Genomic DNA, 19,990 nt, shown 5'->3' with positions numbered 1-19,990 from the left:
TAACTGCAAACAGTACAAGTGTGACAATTTTTGTGTTCACATAGAAAGTGCCAAAACCTTTACCAAGTTCTGCACCATTCCCATGAAGTCAAAAATGATAAAACCCCATAACATAACATATTCCAGTCCAAAATGACCAAACAGCACTAGAGGTTTAGATCTGTTGTCTGCCAGAGTCACACGATCCTTTCATTTTAAACAATTTCCCTTTGATACAATAACCTGATGGCTCTAACATGCAAAGTGAAAAGTGTGGTATGGCTTCTTGCCAGATATTTAACACTGGATACAAACACACAAGACACATAATCTATGAATGTAGACTTTTATACACCCGTCCCGTGGCTATACACCCTCTCTATGGTAAACTCACCCTTTTTGTCTTCTGCTGACAAAGCATTTGCTCCAACAGTTCACCTCTTCTCAGACCAACCACATCATTTGAGTTTTCCCCAGTGTCACACTTTCCCTTGTGTTAAACATGTAAATGTGTGGACGGCCAGTTCATAACTCGATGCTGAGCCAGCGATACAGTAGGATAACACATGTCCTTTTTCATAGAAATGTGTAATGTTTGCCCAAAATGTGAGAGAAATATAACAGGCACATGCCTAAAAAGCTGTGCAGACGTCCAGAGCGGTTTGTTTGCACATGTGTGTTCAGCAGTCTCCTGTAGCGGCTCTTTATGGCACATCTGTATTTAGTTTGAGTTTGTTTTATCTTGTCTCTCATGTGTTTGTCTTTAACCTGTCATCATAAAGTGTGTCCCATCTCTACCTTGAATGAATTAGTGACTGTTCTGTAACTATTGACTCATGTGTCTGTGGCTCCAAATACTTTTGGAGGTGAGGTTTTGAAGAAAGTCAAATGAAAATGAATGGCAACTGGAGTTTTCAAACTTCAATAGACAAAAAAGCACCAAGCAATTAGTTCAAATGACTCTTGTTCAGAGTTCTTGAAGTTATTCAGTAGTTTTGTTTGAGGAACAAGCTGAGATATAAGTCACTCTTTGCTTGTGATCTTCCTCTCCAGTGGGCTGTTGCATCCAGATCAGTCGGTGAGTTGAACTCTGGATCAGTTCAATTCATGAACAGATTATTCAGATCATTTCTGATGCATTGAAAGTATCATGAATTGAAACCACCTCTCTGATTGTGCCTATAGAAAACTGATCCGTGTTGTTATTGTTAACTATTAAAGACCAACTATTTCTAGTAACCAACCAACTGAAATAAAATGAGTTAAGGCTGAACTTTAAAAGCTAAATATAATAATAATAATAATACGAATTAACTAATTCAAAATAATATATATATATATATATATATATATATATATATATATATATATATATATATATATATATATATATATATATATTATTATTATTATTATTATTATTATTATTGACTAATTAAAAATACAAATAAAATAATAAATATGACATAAAAAATTGAAATGCTGCATTGGCAACTAACTAAAATATATGTTAAGGTTGAGGTACTAAAATGACAAAAAAATGTAGATAATAAATACAAATGACAAAAGTAAATTAGACCAAAATTTATAAAAATTACTCAAAATTAATATCTCTTTCTTTCTCTATAATAATAATAATAATAATAATAATAATCTAAAATAAAAACTAATTCAAAATAAAATTAAATAAAACAATATGGTTAACATGGATGTAACAAGATTTTCATTGTAACAATTTAAATATTGGTCTGTTTCTTATACAAAACTTTCAAAACACTATGCAAAAGATGTATGGACCATTTTTATAATTGTGTGTGTGTGTGTGTGTGTGTGTGTGTATTTGAGCTTGTTTATGTGGTTAATGAGGAAACAAATTTGTATAATGACATGGGTATGACACAGGTATTACAATGAGGAGGTGGTTTATGAGGACATTTTTAGTGTCCCCGTAATTCAAAACACTTATAAATCATACAGAATTAGTTATTTTGAAAATCCAAAAATGCACAAAGTTTCCTGTGAGGGTTAGGTTTAGGTGTAGGGTTGGTGTAGGGCAATAGAAAATACAGTTAGTACAGAATAAAACCCATTACGCTTATGGAGAGTCCCCATAAAACACATATACCAACATTTGTGTGTGTGTGTGTGTGTGTGCGTGCGTGCGTGTGTGTGTGTGTGTATTTGACTTTGGAGCTTCACAGTTAGATTAAAAATAGCCAGAATGTTCTTTAAAAATTCACTGATTTTTATTTTCAGATGAATTGCTCTTTTAACAACTGTCCAAACTATTTTCATTCTCGCACTGATTTTTTTTCCCCCACACAGTGAAAGTTGTAGGAGGGGGTTTAATATGACAAATAACTGGTGCTCCTCATATTAGAGAACAAAGACACTGGATGAGTGTGAGTCAAACATATGTTGAGTAATTCCTCCAGAGCTGCTCTAAAAGCACATTCATTATGAATCACTGCTAATTTGTCTTTCTTTCCATCCACTGCAGTGTCTCCATGCTGCGGATCGATTTGCCCACCCATGGTGCCGAATCAAATAGAAGATACTTAACCATCTCAACTCTATTAATGATGAAACTGGACCAATTTTGGCCACTTAAAATGAAAAGTTTTGTGTTTTATTTACAGCAGTAAATTTAAATAATGAAATTGAATGACATATCAAAATAAATTAACAAGCACTAGCACTATTTTCTGTACAGATCCAGATCTCTTCTTTATATGTTCCTCATTCCTCATATTTAACTACAGAAACACTGGCCCTCAGTGTGAGTAAATGTGGGCTGAGGTTTAGGAATGTCCTTGCGGTTTCCTGTCATGTCAGAATGCCTGTTTGGACCAAACCTTGAGATAAGGCGACATGTAACCCCCCACACACGGATGTGTGAATCGAATCAATCTGGTTTGGCATCAGCTGTACGGCTCTGAGAGTCCAGCTTTGTGAGATCTGGACACGTCATTGTGTTTCTAGAGCTGACACAAAAGATGTCTGTTTGCTACTCAACTCTGTTCCCATGACACAGTTTGAGAGAAGCGTTACGCTGCTGTTGTGAACCTTTAAAAGATGTTGACCAGAGCAGCATGACTTATTTAGATTTGTGCAAACTTGTAATTGAAAATGTAACGCTTCCCTGCTGGAAAATCAATGTCAATCTTGGAATATGGCTGTTGGTTTGTAGCTGGTCCAAGCTTCATTTTCAAGAACAATTCCTCTCCAGAACTTGACGATTTGTTAATAATGTAGAAACTAAAGAAGATGTTTTGAGAAATGTCCGAGTTTTTGTCCATACACACTGAAAATTAAATTGGTGTAGAAACACTTTTCACAGGATTTTTGCTAGTAAATTTCACAATAATAATAATAATAATAATAATAATAATAATAATAATAATAATAATAATAATAAAGGCAAGTAACAGTTCATTTTGAGCAGTATTGTTTCATCAGAACATTAAAACTTTTACACCGCAGTGGAACTAACTAAAACGTTATTTCAAATAAAGCTGAAGAAATCAAATCAAATAAAAACTAATTATTACGAAAAACTTTTGAAAATGATAAATGTTGAACATTGAACTCCGGTTAAGTAATAAAATTACTCCACTAGAAGTAAATTCAAGTTAAATAGAAATAATTAAAAAAAAACTAATAAAAATGACAAAAGCATATCACAAAATTATGAAAAACGTGGAAACTGAAAATAGAAAAATAAAAGCTCATTCAAAATTAATTCATTAATAAATGTCAAGATTTCACATTTCAAGAGCTCAAATTTTGGTCTCATCCTTACAAATAAATAAATAAATAACTTTGAAAAGGCTTAGAATAAAGTGCAAAAGATGTATGAAGCACTTTATGATGCTTTATTGTCATATTGTCATTACCATCTCACACAGTTCTGGAATGACAGGAGTATGCAAATGATGAGAGAATTTACTTTTTTTGCATGAACTGTCCATTTAAGTACTCAAATACATGACTGACAAACATAATCTGTCTCTTTGTGAGCATAGTCCATTAAATGAGGCCAGGTCACCATCATTTTTGTTCAGTAGAGCACAATTTGCAACTAAAATACGGCAAAGATAGGCTATCCTTCAGATCTAGTTGAGAGGATTGTGGAAGATAAGGATAGTAAACAGTGTTCTGGCTCATAGATCTTGTCCCGCAGGCACACAGAGCAGCCTTTGTTTCGTTTTTCATTCTCTTTGTTCACGTTACAGCAGAAACCTGTTGAATATTTCATGCCGTGATCTCTGGTGTCTTGAGTTACACTTGTGTGAACAGCTTGAGTTTGAGAGAGAGTCAGGTGGGCTCCTCCCACAGGTGTTCAGGTGTAGGATAAGCCCCGCCCCCGGTCCTGAGCTCTATATGAGGGCACCTTTAGGAACTGACCACAACTTAACACTCCTCACATCACACAGCGCAGAAACCGTCATCCACCACAAAAACAACAGGTATGAGACTTCTTCACTTCTTTTCTCACGCAGTAGCCTAACCACATATAAACCAGCCTGTTAGTAAAATCAAATGAAATGATATATGTTGTGATTCACATTAAATTGGGTACATTTATATTCAGTTACATAAAAATAGGGTTTTAAAGATGTTGCACATCCACGAACGAATCGTATTGTCTTGTTTGGAGTAATTGTATTATAAAGACAACACACGAGGCATAGTTTCCAACACAACAAGCCTCACATCAGAAGAAGGGTCATGTTTTGATGAACGCCGTTTACATGTCATGTGATCTCTATCTTTATCATTCAGTGACGTTTTGTGCATTGTTTGACGCTCTTAACACTTAATTGAGCAGAAAACGTGAAATGTTAAATGATTGCACAGGCATTTTAAATGAAGTAATTCAAAACAGCTGTCCATTGCTTTAGTAGGACTAGCTAAGACTTGTTTCCTGAGCATTGGTACAATTTCTGCAACTGAGATATATATGTGTGTACCGTATGTGCATGTAATAAACATCCGGGGACTTAAATGTGGTTAACTGTCATGGAAATAATGTTTCAATGCAAAATATCTTACATTTTTCTTACATTTTATGTTAATGCACCCCATTAATGATCCTAAAAATAGCCTTGATTTTTTTTTGATGAAATACTGTATAAACTGACATTTCTTTGTGAGATTCACGCCTGACATTCATCCCTGTCAGAGGTTGGGATTCTAGTCCCAGATCAGCATAAAGAGCTCCTTCAGCTTTAACACTAGCTGGCTGTCAGACGGTTAACACTTTATGGCAGGAGATAAATGGATTAGAAAGGTGTGAACCAACTCTCTTAAACAGCCCAGAGTCGAGAAGTCATTTTTTACAGAGTTTGGACATTTACTTCTAGCTGTAAAATCCAGCATGGGGGAGCAATGGACATTTTTGGGCTTGAAAAGCTTCTTTTAAAAAGTGCTTTTGTGAGGAGAGCATTTTAAGCCGGATGTCTTGAGGTTAGGTGGAGATGTGTGATGTTCTTCTAAACCAAACATTAGTATTTTTCTGCAAAGGTTTCTCAAAATGTGGCAATAATGGGAGCTTATTTTTATTCTTGTTCTAAAAGCATATTACTTTAGTGTTGTATACGTTGTGCACATTTGGATATACTCAAAGTAGCCTGTCTCTTTAAATTGAACTCTGTTGCACAATCCATTTCTTAAATGTAGGCTCTGATGATATTTTAAAAACAAGACTATTATTTAACTTTTGGTTATAGTCATTCGTCAGAAATATTGGGTATGTGATGAAATGCATCTCCTTCTGTCCGCAGAGGTCATGTCGTCCAGTCTGTCAGTACGGAGTTTCTCTCTGGGCCGGCAGCCCTCTTTCACCAGCATGTCTCTGAGGGACAGTGGACGTGCCCGATCCAAAGCCGCTGTCTCATTCACTTCCGCCAAGCCTCTGTCTCGCTCTGCCTCCATGAGCATGTCAGATCTGAACGGCCCGAGCAACCTGTCCTTCAATGGCCTTCACGGCAACAGCACCAATGAGAAAGAGGCCATGCAAAGCCTCAACAGCCGACTCGCCAGCTACCTAGACAAGGTCCGCTCTCTGGAGAAGTCCAACGCTGACCTGGAGCTGAGGATCAAACAACTGATGCTGGACCGTGTGCCCAAAGGACATGATATTGATTCCATGATGGCCCAAGCCCATGCTCTGGAACAGGAAGTATGTGGGCAATGCCCTTAAGGTCTTTCAGCGTAATGAAAACAAAGATTGTTAGCATGCCTCGTGATGTGTACAGTGGGTATACACAAACTCTGAAAGTCTGCTCAGCAATGTCTCTGATCATTAGCCGTACCAGACACACTAGTTAAATAATGACCTGCCATTAAACTGAACGGTTACCTTTTAACAAAAATGGAAAGTACCTGAATCTGAATAAATAGCATTGTAAAAGGGGGTGGCTATTAGTCGAAACAGTATTAGGTACAGGCTTTTACCTGCTTCAACGTACATGCTTGAATGTTTCGGGCAATCCTAAATTTCTCGATTAGCTGCTCCAGGTGTGTTAAATTAGGGTTGGCGACAAACTCTTTATGAACTTTCAGGAGCAGGACTGCACACTCCTGGTCCATGCATAATGCCATCTTGAATATTTAATTACACTCCCATTTAACTGGTGGTTTCAGTGTGTTTGAGATGAAGGCATTATTTGCACCTTCATATTCGTGTTGTGCACCTTACAGGTAAGAAAGAAGACTCTGGAGAACGCTCGGATCATGCTTGAGATCGACAACGCCAAGCTGGCTGCAGACGATTTCAGAATCAAGTGAGTGAATGACTTCTTGCACTTACCAGAACTATTTTTGAAACATCCCGTTGAGGGACTTCAGGGGGTTTTGACTTGGTGTGTGCTTGCAGATGGGAGACGGAAAGTGCGATGTGTCAGTCAGTGGAGCGGGACTGTGTGGCCCTGAAGAAAGCCAAGTCAGATCATGACCAGATCATTGCTACTCTCCGTGGTGACCTGGACAGCCTGAAAGAGGAGCTTTACTTCCTGAGGAAGAACCATGAGGAGGTAAGAGCTCCACGTGGAAACAAAAAGGTGAAAGCTGCACCTTACAGTGATGCATCTGTTGCTCCTCATTGCTGCATTCCCCCAGTCTACAATCTGGCTAAAAAATGGCGTGTTAGTGTACCTTAAGAGTAGGACATGAGCTAATCCAATGTTCAGTGGTTTTCCTTTCCTTTCAACCCTCTGTTGATCTAATCACCCTTTTGTGCAAATGCCCTTGAAGGAACTGATGGTATAATCGCTTCCATTATAGTAGAATCTTTCCACTTCACACAAGGTTCTTAAGATTATTAAATGTTCTTCACATTAAGAAAAACATGATTCTTTTTGGAACTGTTCACTGAAAGGTTCTTTGGAAAACCAAAAATGGTTCTTCTATAGCAAATAAGCATTTTTTTTCTTTGACATGCATTTGACAGAATCTCTTTGACATGCATGTCAAACCCTTGTCAAACCCTCTCAAGCGTTGACCTCTACTGTCCATACTTGGAGTCATTTGTAACCCAATCCATGCGGTTCTTTTGTCTCATGAAATCTAAGATGTGGCTCAAAGCTAACCTCCGGGCACTCAGCCAAGTGTTGTCATTTTTAGGCCAGAAACTTACTTTATACAGCTATACATGGATGCGTACCCTTGGCCAGCAAATTCCAAGTTCAAATAAGGTGTGCAAATACTTGAATTCTTGTGTTAATTTGAAGCTAATAAGTCCCAGTTCATAAGAGAGGTAGAGTTCCTATTAAACATCTGTGCCACTGAACCAGATTTAGGTATTGAGGAAGCTTGTTTTGCTTGAGATACTCTTTAAACTCTAGCTCTGACATGACAATAGTTGATGTGACAGTTTGCATAGACTGTGTTTTAAGCATTACTTGTAACTGGAGCATTGATGACACACAAACCGACGGGTAAAAAACAATACTCAGGAGGCACAGTACCATTCTCATACTTTCTCACGCATAGACTCTGGGTTTATGTGGAAGGAAGGGCGTGGTGTCATAGTTGTAGAATATTCAAAATATATATGGTGTATTTGTCTGTTTCTGTGAGAAGCACATGCATACTATCCTTGTGAGGAACATGAGATCAACATTATTAAATATTCATTGAGAAGAACTTAATAATGAAGTAACTTCCACCTACCTTGCGCCACCACATGGTATCAAATTCCCAGCATTCACTCTGCAGTCTCTAATCACCACACAGTCCACACCCCCATGTTCAAACATGAAACACACGCACATTTAACCTATCTAAACATGTTAAATATCTTATTAGTCAAAGACTAACAGTTTTTGTTAGTTCCACAGAAAGTTACCAGACAGTTTGTTTAGTTTCCCACTGTGTCTGCAGGAAATAGACAGCGTGAGGGCCCGGGTCGCCCAAGAGGAAGTGAGTGTGGAGGTGGATGCGGCCCGCGGGCCAGAGCTGGGGACGGTTCTCTCTGACCTCAGGTCTCAGTATGAAGGCATTGTCCAGAAGAACAAGGAGGAAGCTGAGAGCTGGTACCGTAAAAAGGTTGGTGTTCCCAGAGGATCAGAAGCAGAACTATGGCTGCCAGCTCCTGTAAAGAGTTTCAGATCACATTTCACTGATAAAAACACCTTGGTACAACCCAATTATTACCATGGTATTTTTGTACACTAAAGCATAGTAGTTACATGATGTGCCAACATATTTTAAAATATTATGAGATGTTTTTGGACATTGCGCCACAGTGATAGTTTTGGAAAGTAAAATCATGGAATTTACATACATTAAAAATACTGTAGTATTGATATTTTGAACATAATTCAAAAATAAAATAGTATTACCGTTGTTGTTTTTTTGTTACGTTTTTTGTAATATTCACAGTCAACCACAACCTGTTAGCTAATCATGGTATTTACATGTTTTCGTATTTACAAAAAATACAGTGGCATTAAAATGGTTTTTGAATATGGATCCACTTAACTATCAAAGTTTTTTTTTTTTTTCATACCACAATACATTATAATTTTATTATCGCCGGTTTTTGTACCATAGTGATAACATGGTATTTTTGTAAGCTAATTGTGTTATATGTTACTCTAAGTCTCCTATCTTTACATTTTTTGTAATACAAAAATATTAAAATGGTATTCCATGTTACTTCAAAATATTTTTGAGACAGAACAATCTGTGCCCCTGTAATTTACATAAGGTACTTTAAAAAATAAAATGGCATTACCATGTTTATTGGAGCCACAATGAACCATAATCTGCAAGCTGTATCATGGTAGTTACATGTTATTTCAAGGTACTTAAAATTTTTTAGTATAACCCTGTGTGTTGCACGAGTATGGAGCCCTGCACATGACATGCAAGAAAAAATTAATAAATTGTGCGCACGATTTACTAATTCGTTCCCTCAATTTACTAAAACGTGCACATGATTACTGTTGCGTTCGCTCGATTTACTATTTCGTTCGCTCGATTTATTATTGCGTTCGCTCGATTTACTATTGCGTTCGCTCGATTTGTTAAATTGTGCGCACGATTTAGCAAATCGAGGGAACAAATTAGTAAATCGTGCACACAATTTATAAATCAAGAGAATGCAATAGTAAATTGAGGGAACGCTATAGTAATCGTGTGCACATTTTAATAAATTGAGGAAATGAATTAGTAAATCGTGCACACAATTTAGCCTTATATTTTTTCCTGCGTCTCATGTGCAGGGCTCTGTACACAAGAAAACCATACAATGGTATTTTTAAAAACAAAGTATGTACATGATACCCAAGATATAGTATATATTAATGTTCCATGTTATTACAACTGATTCATCATCAAAAAAGACTTTAGCAGAATGTGTTACTTTCTTATGTTGCATGCGGTCCTTGCACGCAGAACAATTTTGTAACCCACCCACTTATATGTGTGTGTGTGTGTGTAGCTGGAGATGGTGCAGATGCAGGTGCGTGAGAGTAATGAAGCCCTGAGAGGGGCTCAGAGTGAACTGACCGAGAGGCAACGCTTTCTGCAGACACTGGAAGTGGAGCTGGAGAGCCTTCACAAACAGGTCAGAACCAGGCAGGAGGAACCTTTTAAAGACCATTTCTGTTCCCTGAGTGAACCTCTAGAGCCGTGACCAAAGCAGATACAGTTACAGCTCAGCACTGGAAAGTAAAACCCTGCCCTTTATGTTGAGGTTATATGAATGACCCAGGCCACAATGCTCTATCGCATGCCTTTACTTACTTCCACAAGTCAAATGTGAGCGGCGAGAAGCACAGACACAGTTTGTTGTTGGATTATGTCGTGAAAAAGGGGTCAGTAGAAATCCTACTAAAAGCAATACACATGTAATAGATCTCCAAAGAGGAACTTGTCCATCAGAATACTCTTTGAGAAACAGGTTTGCTTGTTTTCATGACCTTCGAATCTCATGCCAGTCCAAGATCACTCCCAGCATCTCAGATGTAGTTACTATAAACAGCTCACACTTGTGTGTATATAAGCTAAGACGTAAATTCATATAGGGGTAGATCTGTAGTAGTTTCTCTGCTGGTACAATTATTTTGAGGGTGCAAGTAGATGCATAAAGGCAACCTTTAGTCCCCTAATAATTAAAATTCAAGTTGTTCCAAACCTGTATGACTTTCTTTCCTCAGTCTAACACAAATGAATGTTCAAGCTGCTCTATAAGAATGCATTTTTGCAGGAATAGTGGTCTGTATGTGTTTGTATAAAGCTTTACTACTTAATCAGCATGTGAACAGCAGTAGCTAAAAAGCCTCCTTGTCCTGACAGTTCACCTTATCACTAACTGGTGGTTGGCAGTTTAAACATGATTATATGCAAAAAGGATCGACTTATTTAATGATGGGATAGCTTCACTTACATGGTAATTATTCACTAAACACACTCAGACAGACCCGTATATGCACATTTCTATGTATTTTGGCATGTAGCACTCCACATCATTCAACAATTCGTTTAGAAACCATGCAACAACAAAAAAATGAGAAGCTGTGTGTCCAAACGGAGTTAGCTTTCAAAGGTTTTTACATTTTAAATATATTGTGGAAACCGGATCCAGAAATCTATTTCAATTCAAACATGCATTTCCCGTTTGAGCACCACTGGCTCATATGTTAATGAACTCAGCTATGGCTTCGACTAACAGTTTCCCATCACCCCTCTCTCAGGTGGCGGCTCTGGAGGGTAACCTGGGTGAGACGGGGCAGAAGTACACCCTGGAGATGGAGCGGCTGCAGGCGACCCTGGCCCAGCTGGAGGAAAACCTGTCACAGCTGCGTCTGGACATGCAGCGCAACAAGACGGACTACGAGCAGCTCCTGCGCATCAAGCAGAACCTGGAGATGGAGATCGCCACCTACAGGAGACTGCTGGAGGGAGAGGAGACGTGAGTCCAGTTTACTCACCGCAGTGTCCTTCCAGTCTCTTTGTGTGTGTGACACTAATATTGGTGTCTGGGACTTTTGCAGCTTAATGACCGTTTTCATAATTACATCAGATTTATTTTTTTATTTCACAGGGTTAAAGAGACCCCTCCACCCCCCAAGAGTGAGTACTCACTAAAACTGAACACATTCAGCAAACACTATATGCACAAACTGATCCTACAAGTTATATTCAACAAACATTGCAGACAAATTTGCAATAAAAACTCTTAGTTAGTGCATCTGGTGAAAAGAAGCTAAAACAAGCCCACGTATGCAATACAGCTTCTCTCTCAGTGAGAGAATGTAGCTTTTTACAATGTTAAGTGCAAAACTTGCCAACATTAAATATATCTCCGACTAATGAACTAATGTGTTTTTTGCATTGCAGAAACACAGTTTTTAACGTGTTAGACGTTCTATGCACATAAACTTATGTTACATCTTCAGTGCTCAGGATTGTCAGTTTAGAACTTCTTGCAATAAAAACTCTAATAAATATTGCATAAATGAATTAAATTGGTTTGGATAAAAACTCCAGATTATCGTGATTTTATCTTCTCTCTGCATTATTGATATTTACAGAGCATACTATAGAATCTCTGAGTTTTCTTTTTAAAATGACTGTAAGTTTGGCACTACATGAGCATAACACAATGTCTTGTGTATTAAACTGTTTTAAGAACATTAAATTCTGTTGTGCCTGTGAACTCGTGCCTATAGTCAAAACACTCAGTTTTCTGGTTTTTAAATACATTTTGAAGTTTTAAATAATTCCGCCAAGTAAATTATAGCCAGTTAAAGGATAATAATTATGCTAAATGTATAATTAAGGTAACAGGGTTGATAGGTTTATGATTAATTGGATAATACTTGTGCAAGTAACATAATGAAGTCATGAAAGAAATCATTCTAATATGATAATCTTACGCTGAATAAACAATTTTGATTATTATCAGGGTTAAAAACTGTTTAAATTTTTTGTGGAAATTGATAATTGCTTTTCCCAAAATTCTTTGATAAATAGAATGTTTAATAGAACAACATTTATTTGAAATTGACAATTTAATGCATACTTGCAGAATAAAAGTGTTATGTATAAATATATATATAAACTTTTATGTTTTTGCCCAAACTTTTGAGCTGTATTGGATTAGTTTTAATCAAAATGTGCATATTTTCTAATAAAGATGTTATATTAAATAAATAATTTTAGCAATACTTGCATCAGCTAATTTTTGCCTCTTTATACTGTATGAGGGACATAAATGGCCCTCATTCTTTAGAAAAACAACTTTCCTGATATTCAGAACTGCAGTATGATAGTGAGTTTGATGCTGAAGTATTTCTGAACTGTGGGGTAAACATTCATCAGCTCTGGAATGTTCTGGGAGTGCGTTTGTCCTCTCACCTGAGCTCCACACATGAAACACTGCCAAACAGAGGCAGCTCTCATAACAGAGCCTACAGTCCAGAATCTGACATATCACTCTGTCTTTCTCTCCGCAGAGGAGCCTGACGTTCGGACCCGTAAGATAGTGAAGGTGGTAACACAAACCATGATCAATGGCAAAGTGGTGGACGAATCCAGCGAAGTTGAGCAGATTGAGGAGGCGAAGAAGTAAAACAAGAACAAGTCTGTCTGTGGGATTCTCTGTATAAAAGCTTCTATTGTTCATTTGGGAGCCACATTACCTTGGGCCCCCACAGAGCCCCTGATTTTTTGTTTCATTCCCAGCCTTTCAAAGATATCGTCTTTCCTTTCTCAAGCAACAAAAGAGCTGAAATGACTAGGAACGCCATCAGATTTAGAGCTGAAACTGAAGAAGAAACAAGTGCTCCTGTTATTGCTTTTAGGGACTTATCAGACCAAAACCCTTTATTCTTTCTGTATGCAATATTTATTTCTAAATAGTGTAGTGTGAGAAGAATTTATTTACTCAAGAGGTTGCTTTTCTGTCATTTCTTTCACTCTTTATCTGTAATAAAACCATACAACTGCATTTTTGTGACCATTTATGACTTTTAGTCTTTTTATCCAAAGTACAAGAATCACTTTATTCACACATATGCACACCAGATATTATATATTTTTTAATAAACATATAAAAGTACATATAATGCATGACATCCATAATCCTACCCAATACCCTAAACTTAACAACTACCTTATAAACTATAAGTAAGCATCAAAGAAGGAGTTAATTGAGGCTAAAGTTATAGTTAATGGTTAGTTAATAGTGTGAATTGGACCCTAAAATAAAGTGTGACCGTACTTTTATATTTTAGTACAAAGATCTGAGACAAAATTGTGCAAACTGAATTGAGAGATTCATGAGCTACAAAAGATCAGCCTACAAACAATGCCATTTTTGTCTGGGCAACTTTAAGACAGCACAAGGGTGCGATGTCTCAATCAAGTCCTCTTTGATCTTCCTTACATCAGACATTAAAAGGATGGATTTGTACGGCAGGCATGGAGAACAAGATAAATAACACAATAAATAAAAATATATACATAACAGAAATAATCGAGTACTGAGACAAGTATTGATAGCACCAGAAAATACCTTGATGCCTCTATCCCTTCACATGCACTGTTTGAGGATTATGGGTAATGGGCTCTGATTGGTGACGCCATCCTGATTGTCCTCAGCTTCCCCTAAACAGACTAAATTTGATCTGTTGGCCAGTGAATGCCGCACAGAGAGGCTGGTGAGGATTGAAGATCAGTTTGGCAATGGTGAACTGAACTCATCTCTGCACCGATCTGTCAGAGAACAAGAGGATGTTCATGAAGAAACCCTGAGAAACCTGTCCTGAATTCAGTTAGAAGTCTGGACTGGAATGCTCTGTTACAGGACAATAGGGTTTGTTTAGAGGAATGATATTGTGTTTTTATAGTTGATATTATAATGCATTACTTAAAATATTATCTATATATTTACTTTTATTTTACGAGTGATGCTTGCACAAATACATTTCTCAAAACTTTTCTATTTTTCCCCTTCTTGAGGAAAATCCAATGGTCCTTAATTAAATGAATGAATCAATGAATGAATGAATCCATCTTACTGTCATTATACTTTACTTTTATTATTATTTTTTAATATATAATTTTAATTTTAGGTTATAAAAAATAGACAATTTTATTCTGTTTACTTCACTGAATATTTTATTTTTATTCATCCAATAAAAAAAAAAATGAGGGTAATGATTCACATCTATATTTTTTTTACTTGTGCCAATGAAAAACAAATTACATGCCTTTATGGCATTTTCTTTCTTTTTTTTTGGCTCAAATAAAAAAGGTAAAATAATTAATTGGATGAATAATAAAGAAGAAGATTTCAGTGTTTAGTATATAAAATAATGCTCTAAAATCCTTGCACAGCCGTCTCAAAGTGTGGGAAACATAATGTCCCACAATGATAGCTGAGATCATACATTTGACTATCTCCATGTAATTTGTTGTTCCTCACAGTGAAAGTCTCTATGGATACTAATCAGGGACAAAAATGATCAGTGCAATTTGGATAAAAGGCTTTCTTGTTTCTTAAGAAGAGATGTCCATTCTTTCATGGAAACACAATTCTTTAAGAGGGGATTTGTAGGAATAATGTGACCGTAGGACTTCCCCGACACACCCTCAAACTAAAACATACAGCCTGAGATGCACGATGCCTCAAAAGCTCACATACACATCTGTCAAACTCCTCCATCTGTCAGTTCTCTATTTAATGCTGGGATTTTTGTAGGTATACTGCTAAATCTGTGTTTTGTGTGTTGTCTGTTGAAGCTGTCTGGGTTGGACTGATGCATCGCTATGCTAAAGCTAGCACCTGCAATCTGAAGTTGTGTATGTTGCACTGGCTTAAAGTTGAAGTCTCGATCTCAGTGTGGGAAAGAGATGTGATTCTTTCTGGATTTAGTGCACAACTGGAATGCACACGTTTTGTTGAAAACTTTGGGGAAAAATGCAGTAAATAGGTATGTAGGCCTAATAATACAGCTGCAAGCAGCAATTACAGAGGGCCAGGCATGACATGCACATTAAAGGGTTGAGTACATGTTTTTGGTCACAGCCCTTTTGTGATTGGTGATTTCAAACGACCAAGAACAGACTCATTATTAACTTTAACTTTTCTGTCATTGTCATCAAAATGCATGGGTTTCTTTGGTTTCTTATATTACAATGATATACTGTATATTATCGTGCAAAATTTAGAGGTTGGGAAGGTTATTTTAGGTTACACTGAAGGTTATATTTTTTAAATAAGTATTTTTTGCTAACCAACGCTGCAAAAATGATAATAATTTGAAATACTATAGCAAATTAATATAACTATTTTCTGTGAATATATTTTAAAACGTAATTTACTCCAGGAATCTGAATTTTCAGCATCATTACTCTAATCTTCAGTGTCACATGATCCTTCAGAAATCATTCTAATATGATGATTTACTGCTTTAAGAAATATTTATATTATTATCAGTTTTGAAAACAGGATTCAGGATTCTCTGATGAAAGTCTCAAAGAACAGCTTTTATTTGAAATAGAAATAGAATAAATTTAAAATATGCATAAAAATATACATTTCTTAAAAAAAAAAAAAAAAACTTGAAGTCTGGTCTGAACACTAGTATTAATGATGCTAAACACCACTAATTGAAATGAGAAAATGAACTTTATAAGGGAAATACCCCACACCCGTCCATACTGCCCCGTCAAAACAACATGCCGAATAAGGACTATAATATGAGAAACCCCGCAAATTATTGTTGCTAAAGAGCTTTTAAGCCTTTAAAAACCACTGGAGTTGTTAGCTCCACCGCTAAGATTAGCAGCTATGATAGCAGTCTTACATAAGCACAGTCTAGACAGGATAAACCATTATTTCAATTGTGGAAATGATAGGTCCACTTGTGTAACTCGTCCCAAAGCTAGTGAAGAGTTTACAAAGGTTCGAGAATGAACACCAGTTACTTTGTTTTTCCCATTTCTTGATGAGAAATGATGAGTAGGTCCCGGAGGCGTTGTGTGCGCCGTGTGAACATGATGTTACTGTAGTTCTAGACTAAATTTGAACATGCATTTACTCATCTCACAATTGTGTAATAACATTTCTCAGTAGGCTACTTACCGTATTTTTCGGACTATAAGTCGCACCGGAGTATAAGTCGCATCAGTCCAAAAATACGTCATGATGAGGAAAAAACATATATAAGTCGCACTGGACTATAAGTCGCATTTATTTCTCTAGAACCAAGAGAAAACATTACCGTCTCTAGCCACGAGAGGGCGCTCTATGTGTTCAGTGTAGACTACAGGAGCCAGTGATGGAGTACTCGAGTCCTGGACTCGGATTCGAGTCCGACTCGAGTCACTATTCTTTGGACTGGAGTCCGACTCGAGACTCCATTCTCTGGACTCGTGACTCGACTTGGACTCGTGGACTGATGACTCGTACTTGGACTCGGACTCGGATTTGAGCATTCATCACGTTGTTTTTGACAAAAAATATTATAAAAAATGTTTCGTGCCCAAGACCGGCCAGGATCAGACGCTGTTACCGCTTGCTCTCTTTGCTTGACAACACACTCACTGACGTCACTCACTTTACTTTTTTTCCAAAGCGCTCGGGCACTTGCGGGAAAGGATGAAGCTGATTGGTTAGTTCTTGTCACATGACCCGCGGTGCGCTTGTGGCATTCTGAAAAGTTGAGATGTTTTTAACTAGGTGCGGACGCGCCTGGATGCTGCCGTTATGAGCGTGCATACCGCGCGCCTACATTGGAAATAACGAACATGAGCGTTACACACACACACACATTCACTTGAACACATACAAACGCACTCACGCTAAATCACTCGTCAATGAGCGTGAGAGAGCGTTTGTGTGTGAGTGATCACTCACACAAAAACGCGCGCTCTCTCTCTCTCTCTCTCTCTCACACACACACACACACACAAACACACACACAATCATTGTAATATGCACGTTTCTTTTTTTCGCTGAGTGTATTTCTGTAATACAGTGTTAAAGGATTAGTTCACACAAAAAATGAAAATTTCCTAATCATTTACTCCTCCCAATGCCATCCAGGATATCTATGGCGTTTTTTCTTAAATTAAGTTTTTTAAGGAAAACATTTAATGATTAATGATCGGTTCATTTCAAATTAATTTTGATAAATAAGTTGCACCTGACTATAAGTCGCAGCACCAGCCAAACTATGAAAAAAAGTGTGACTTATAGTCCGGAAAATACGGTAACTGTACAATCACACTGTACCACCTTACTGAAAGATTATTTTGGGGAACCCAAAACTTTTCTTTTTAAGCATCGCTGCAAAAAAAAAACTTTAATTTTAAGACAATATATGTAAGGTTCATGTTGTGAAATGTCAACCACAGACTTAATTTTACACAATCTGAAACCATAAGTACAAACTCATTAGATTGCACTGTAAATAAGCCAATAATCTCACATTATGACCGAACAACTCCACTGTTCTTCTCACAAGTACTGTAATATATATAATATAAAACATACAAAAAACACATTAAACAAGAATATAACACAGACAGAATATAAAAAGTAACAATACAAAAACTGCAGTGTTCATTGCTCTGATACATGACATTTTACTAGTTATACGTCATATAGGTATTTGCTTCTAAATATTTGCAGATGTGTTTCCACATGAAAACCCTTGTCCTGAGAGGCTTAACAGAGATTAAGAAAACCAGGTTTACTCTCGTGATCACACAAAGGACCACTAATACTACAGTCTCTAGACTTGACAGCTCTTTGCAATTTAAACGGGAAGCTCTCTCAGCAATCCATCAGATACTGTACGTGTGAGGGGTCAAATAGTTTTGTTCTAATGATTTACTTGTGTCACTGCACATCCTTCAAGAAACAAAGCAACCAATGCAAAGCTGTGTTCTGCGTCCAGTCAGGTTGTAGGCAACATTTGCTTCCTCAAAACAGCTGTCTTCATATGAAGTGCACAAGTGTGATTAGCGTTTCTGTGACATTCTGTCCTCAAACTGACTTGAGGAGCTCTGTTATTATCTCTTGCCCAGCTACAGTAGAAATGCTTCTGCTTGACTAATGTCACACTGACATGGAAATCGTATTCTAGGTGAATAATGGACTTTGGAAAGTGATTGTGGTCAAGAGAGAGAGACCGGCCACCAAAATATATTTTTACTCAGCTATTAAATTACAACTCATACACTGAAATCTAGTTTTCTGTGGCTCTTTAATACCTGTGCACTGAATGTGTAGATTAACTGTGAATGTTCAGTGCAACACTGTAATGTTCTTAAAACAATTCTTAACCAAATACTTAAATAAAAAGACGTTAGTGTCATTTTAAAATGTGGAAATTGTGGTTTGTTTTTTCTTCAGAACAGAATTGTAAAAAATTTTCACTTTTTCACATCTGGATGCTCTGCAGTGAATGGGTGTTGTCAGAATGAGAGTCTAAACAGCTGATAAAAACATCACAATAATCCACAAGTAATGCACAATTATTGCTTTCTCCATTACCCATTATCAACTGATGGACTGGAGTGCTGTGCATTACTTGTGGATTGTTGTGATGTTTTTATCAGCCGTTTAGACTCTCATTCTGATGGCACCCATTCACTGCAGAGGATCTGGTGGTGAAAAAGTGATGAAATGCTGATGAGGAGCACCAGTGAATCATAGTTAGGGCCGGCAGTGAGATAAAAAAATCCAATACTCAAAAAAATTAATAAAAATAACAATAAAAAATCCTTACATAAATTTAGATTTTTAAGTCACTGCTTCGCAAAGTGCGCCCCCTTGTGTTTCTTCAGTTATATATGCAAGGCTTGCAAAAAGTATTAATTAAAATTAATCGATATTCAATTTGAATTAAAATTAATAAAATTAATTAATACTCAGCTAACAATTTTTGGTTCCCAGACCGTTTGTTTTTGGTTAGCCAGGAAAGTTTTCTAAACGTTCCCAGAACGTTAGTATTTGATAAAAAAAATGAACGAAATATTTAACGAAATAAAATAAAAATAACCAAACGGGAACCAAAAACTAACGTTATGGGAACGTTCTTTGTTTGCAGGGTAATTACAAATTAATTAAAATATAGATTAAATCATTTCCTTTTTTAACTTAAAATCCTAAATTAGGTTGGGAGACCTATTAGATGTATCACAGAAAAAAACAATAGTTCATTAAATACTTACTTGACCTTGATGAGGTTAGGATCAACATTTTCAAAACCTCCTTTCAAAAATTCTTATTATTATTACTACAAATAAATAGAACACGAACCTTAAAGATGATGATAATACATTAAATACGAATGATAAAAAAAAAACTACAGTAACTGACATCTATAAAGAACAAAACCTGAGGAACTGTTTAGCGGTGAGATCCTGTAGAAGTGAATAAATCCCGTATTTGAATGTGTGCAATATGACTGCACTGTCTGTTCATGGCCAGATGGTGTCGCCAGCGTCCTTATTAAAGATGTCTCTCTCACTTGGGCTTTAA

The 19,990-nt window shown here is 36.8% G+C and overlaps 1 protein-coding gene across 1 annotated transcript; it reads left to right on the top strand.

The window, feature by feature from the left end:
* Window positions 1–5,741: 5,741 nt before the first annotated feature.
* Window positions 5,742–13,441, top strand: LOC113054081 (keratin, type I cytoskeletal 18-like). The gene is made up of 8 exons (XM_026219391.1): window positions 5,742–6,163; window positions 6,685–6,767; window positions 6,860–7,016; window positions 8,365–8,529; window positions 9,929–10,054; window positions 11,184–11,401; window positions 11,534–11,562; window positions 12,948–13,441. Exons 1-8 carry the CDS (start codon window positions 5,744–5,746, stop codon window positions 13,061–13,063), a joined length of 1,314 nt encoding a protein of 437 aa, XP_026075176.1. The 5' UTR covers window positions 5,742–5,743; the 3' UTR covers window positions 13,064–13,441.
* Window positions 13,442–19,990: the final 6,549 nt, after the last annotated feature.

This window comes from Carassius auratus, chromosome 35 (assembly GCF_003368295.1).
Source record: "Carassius auratus strain Wakin chromosome 35, ASM336829v1, whole genome shotgun sequence".
Taxonomy (NCBI): domain Eukaryota; kingdom Metazoa; phylum Chordata; class Actinopteri; order Cypriniformes; family Cyprinidae; genus Carassius; species Carassius auratus.
Note: the sequence above shows the minus strand (reverse complement) of the source record. Positions and strands in the feature narration are given on the sequence as shown.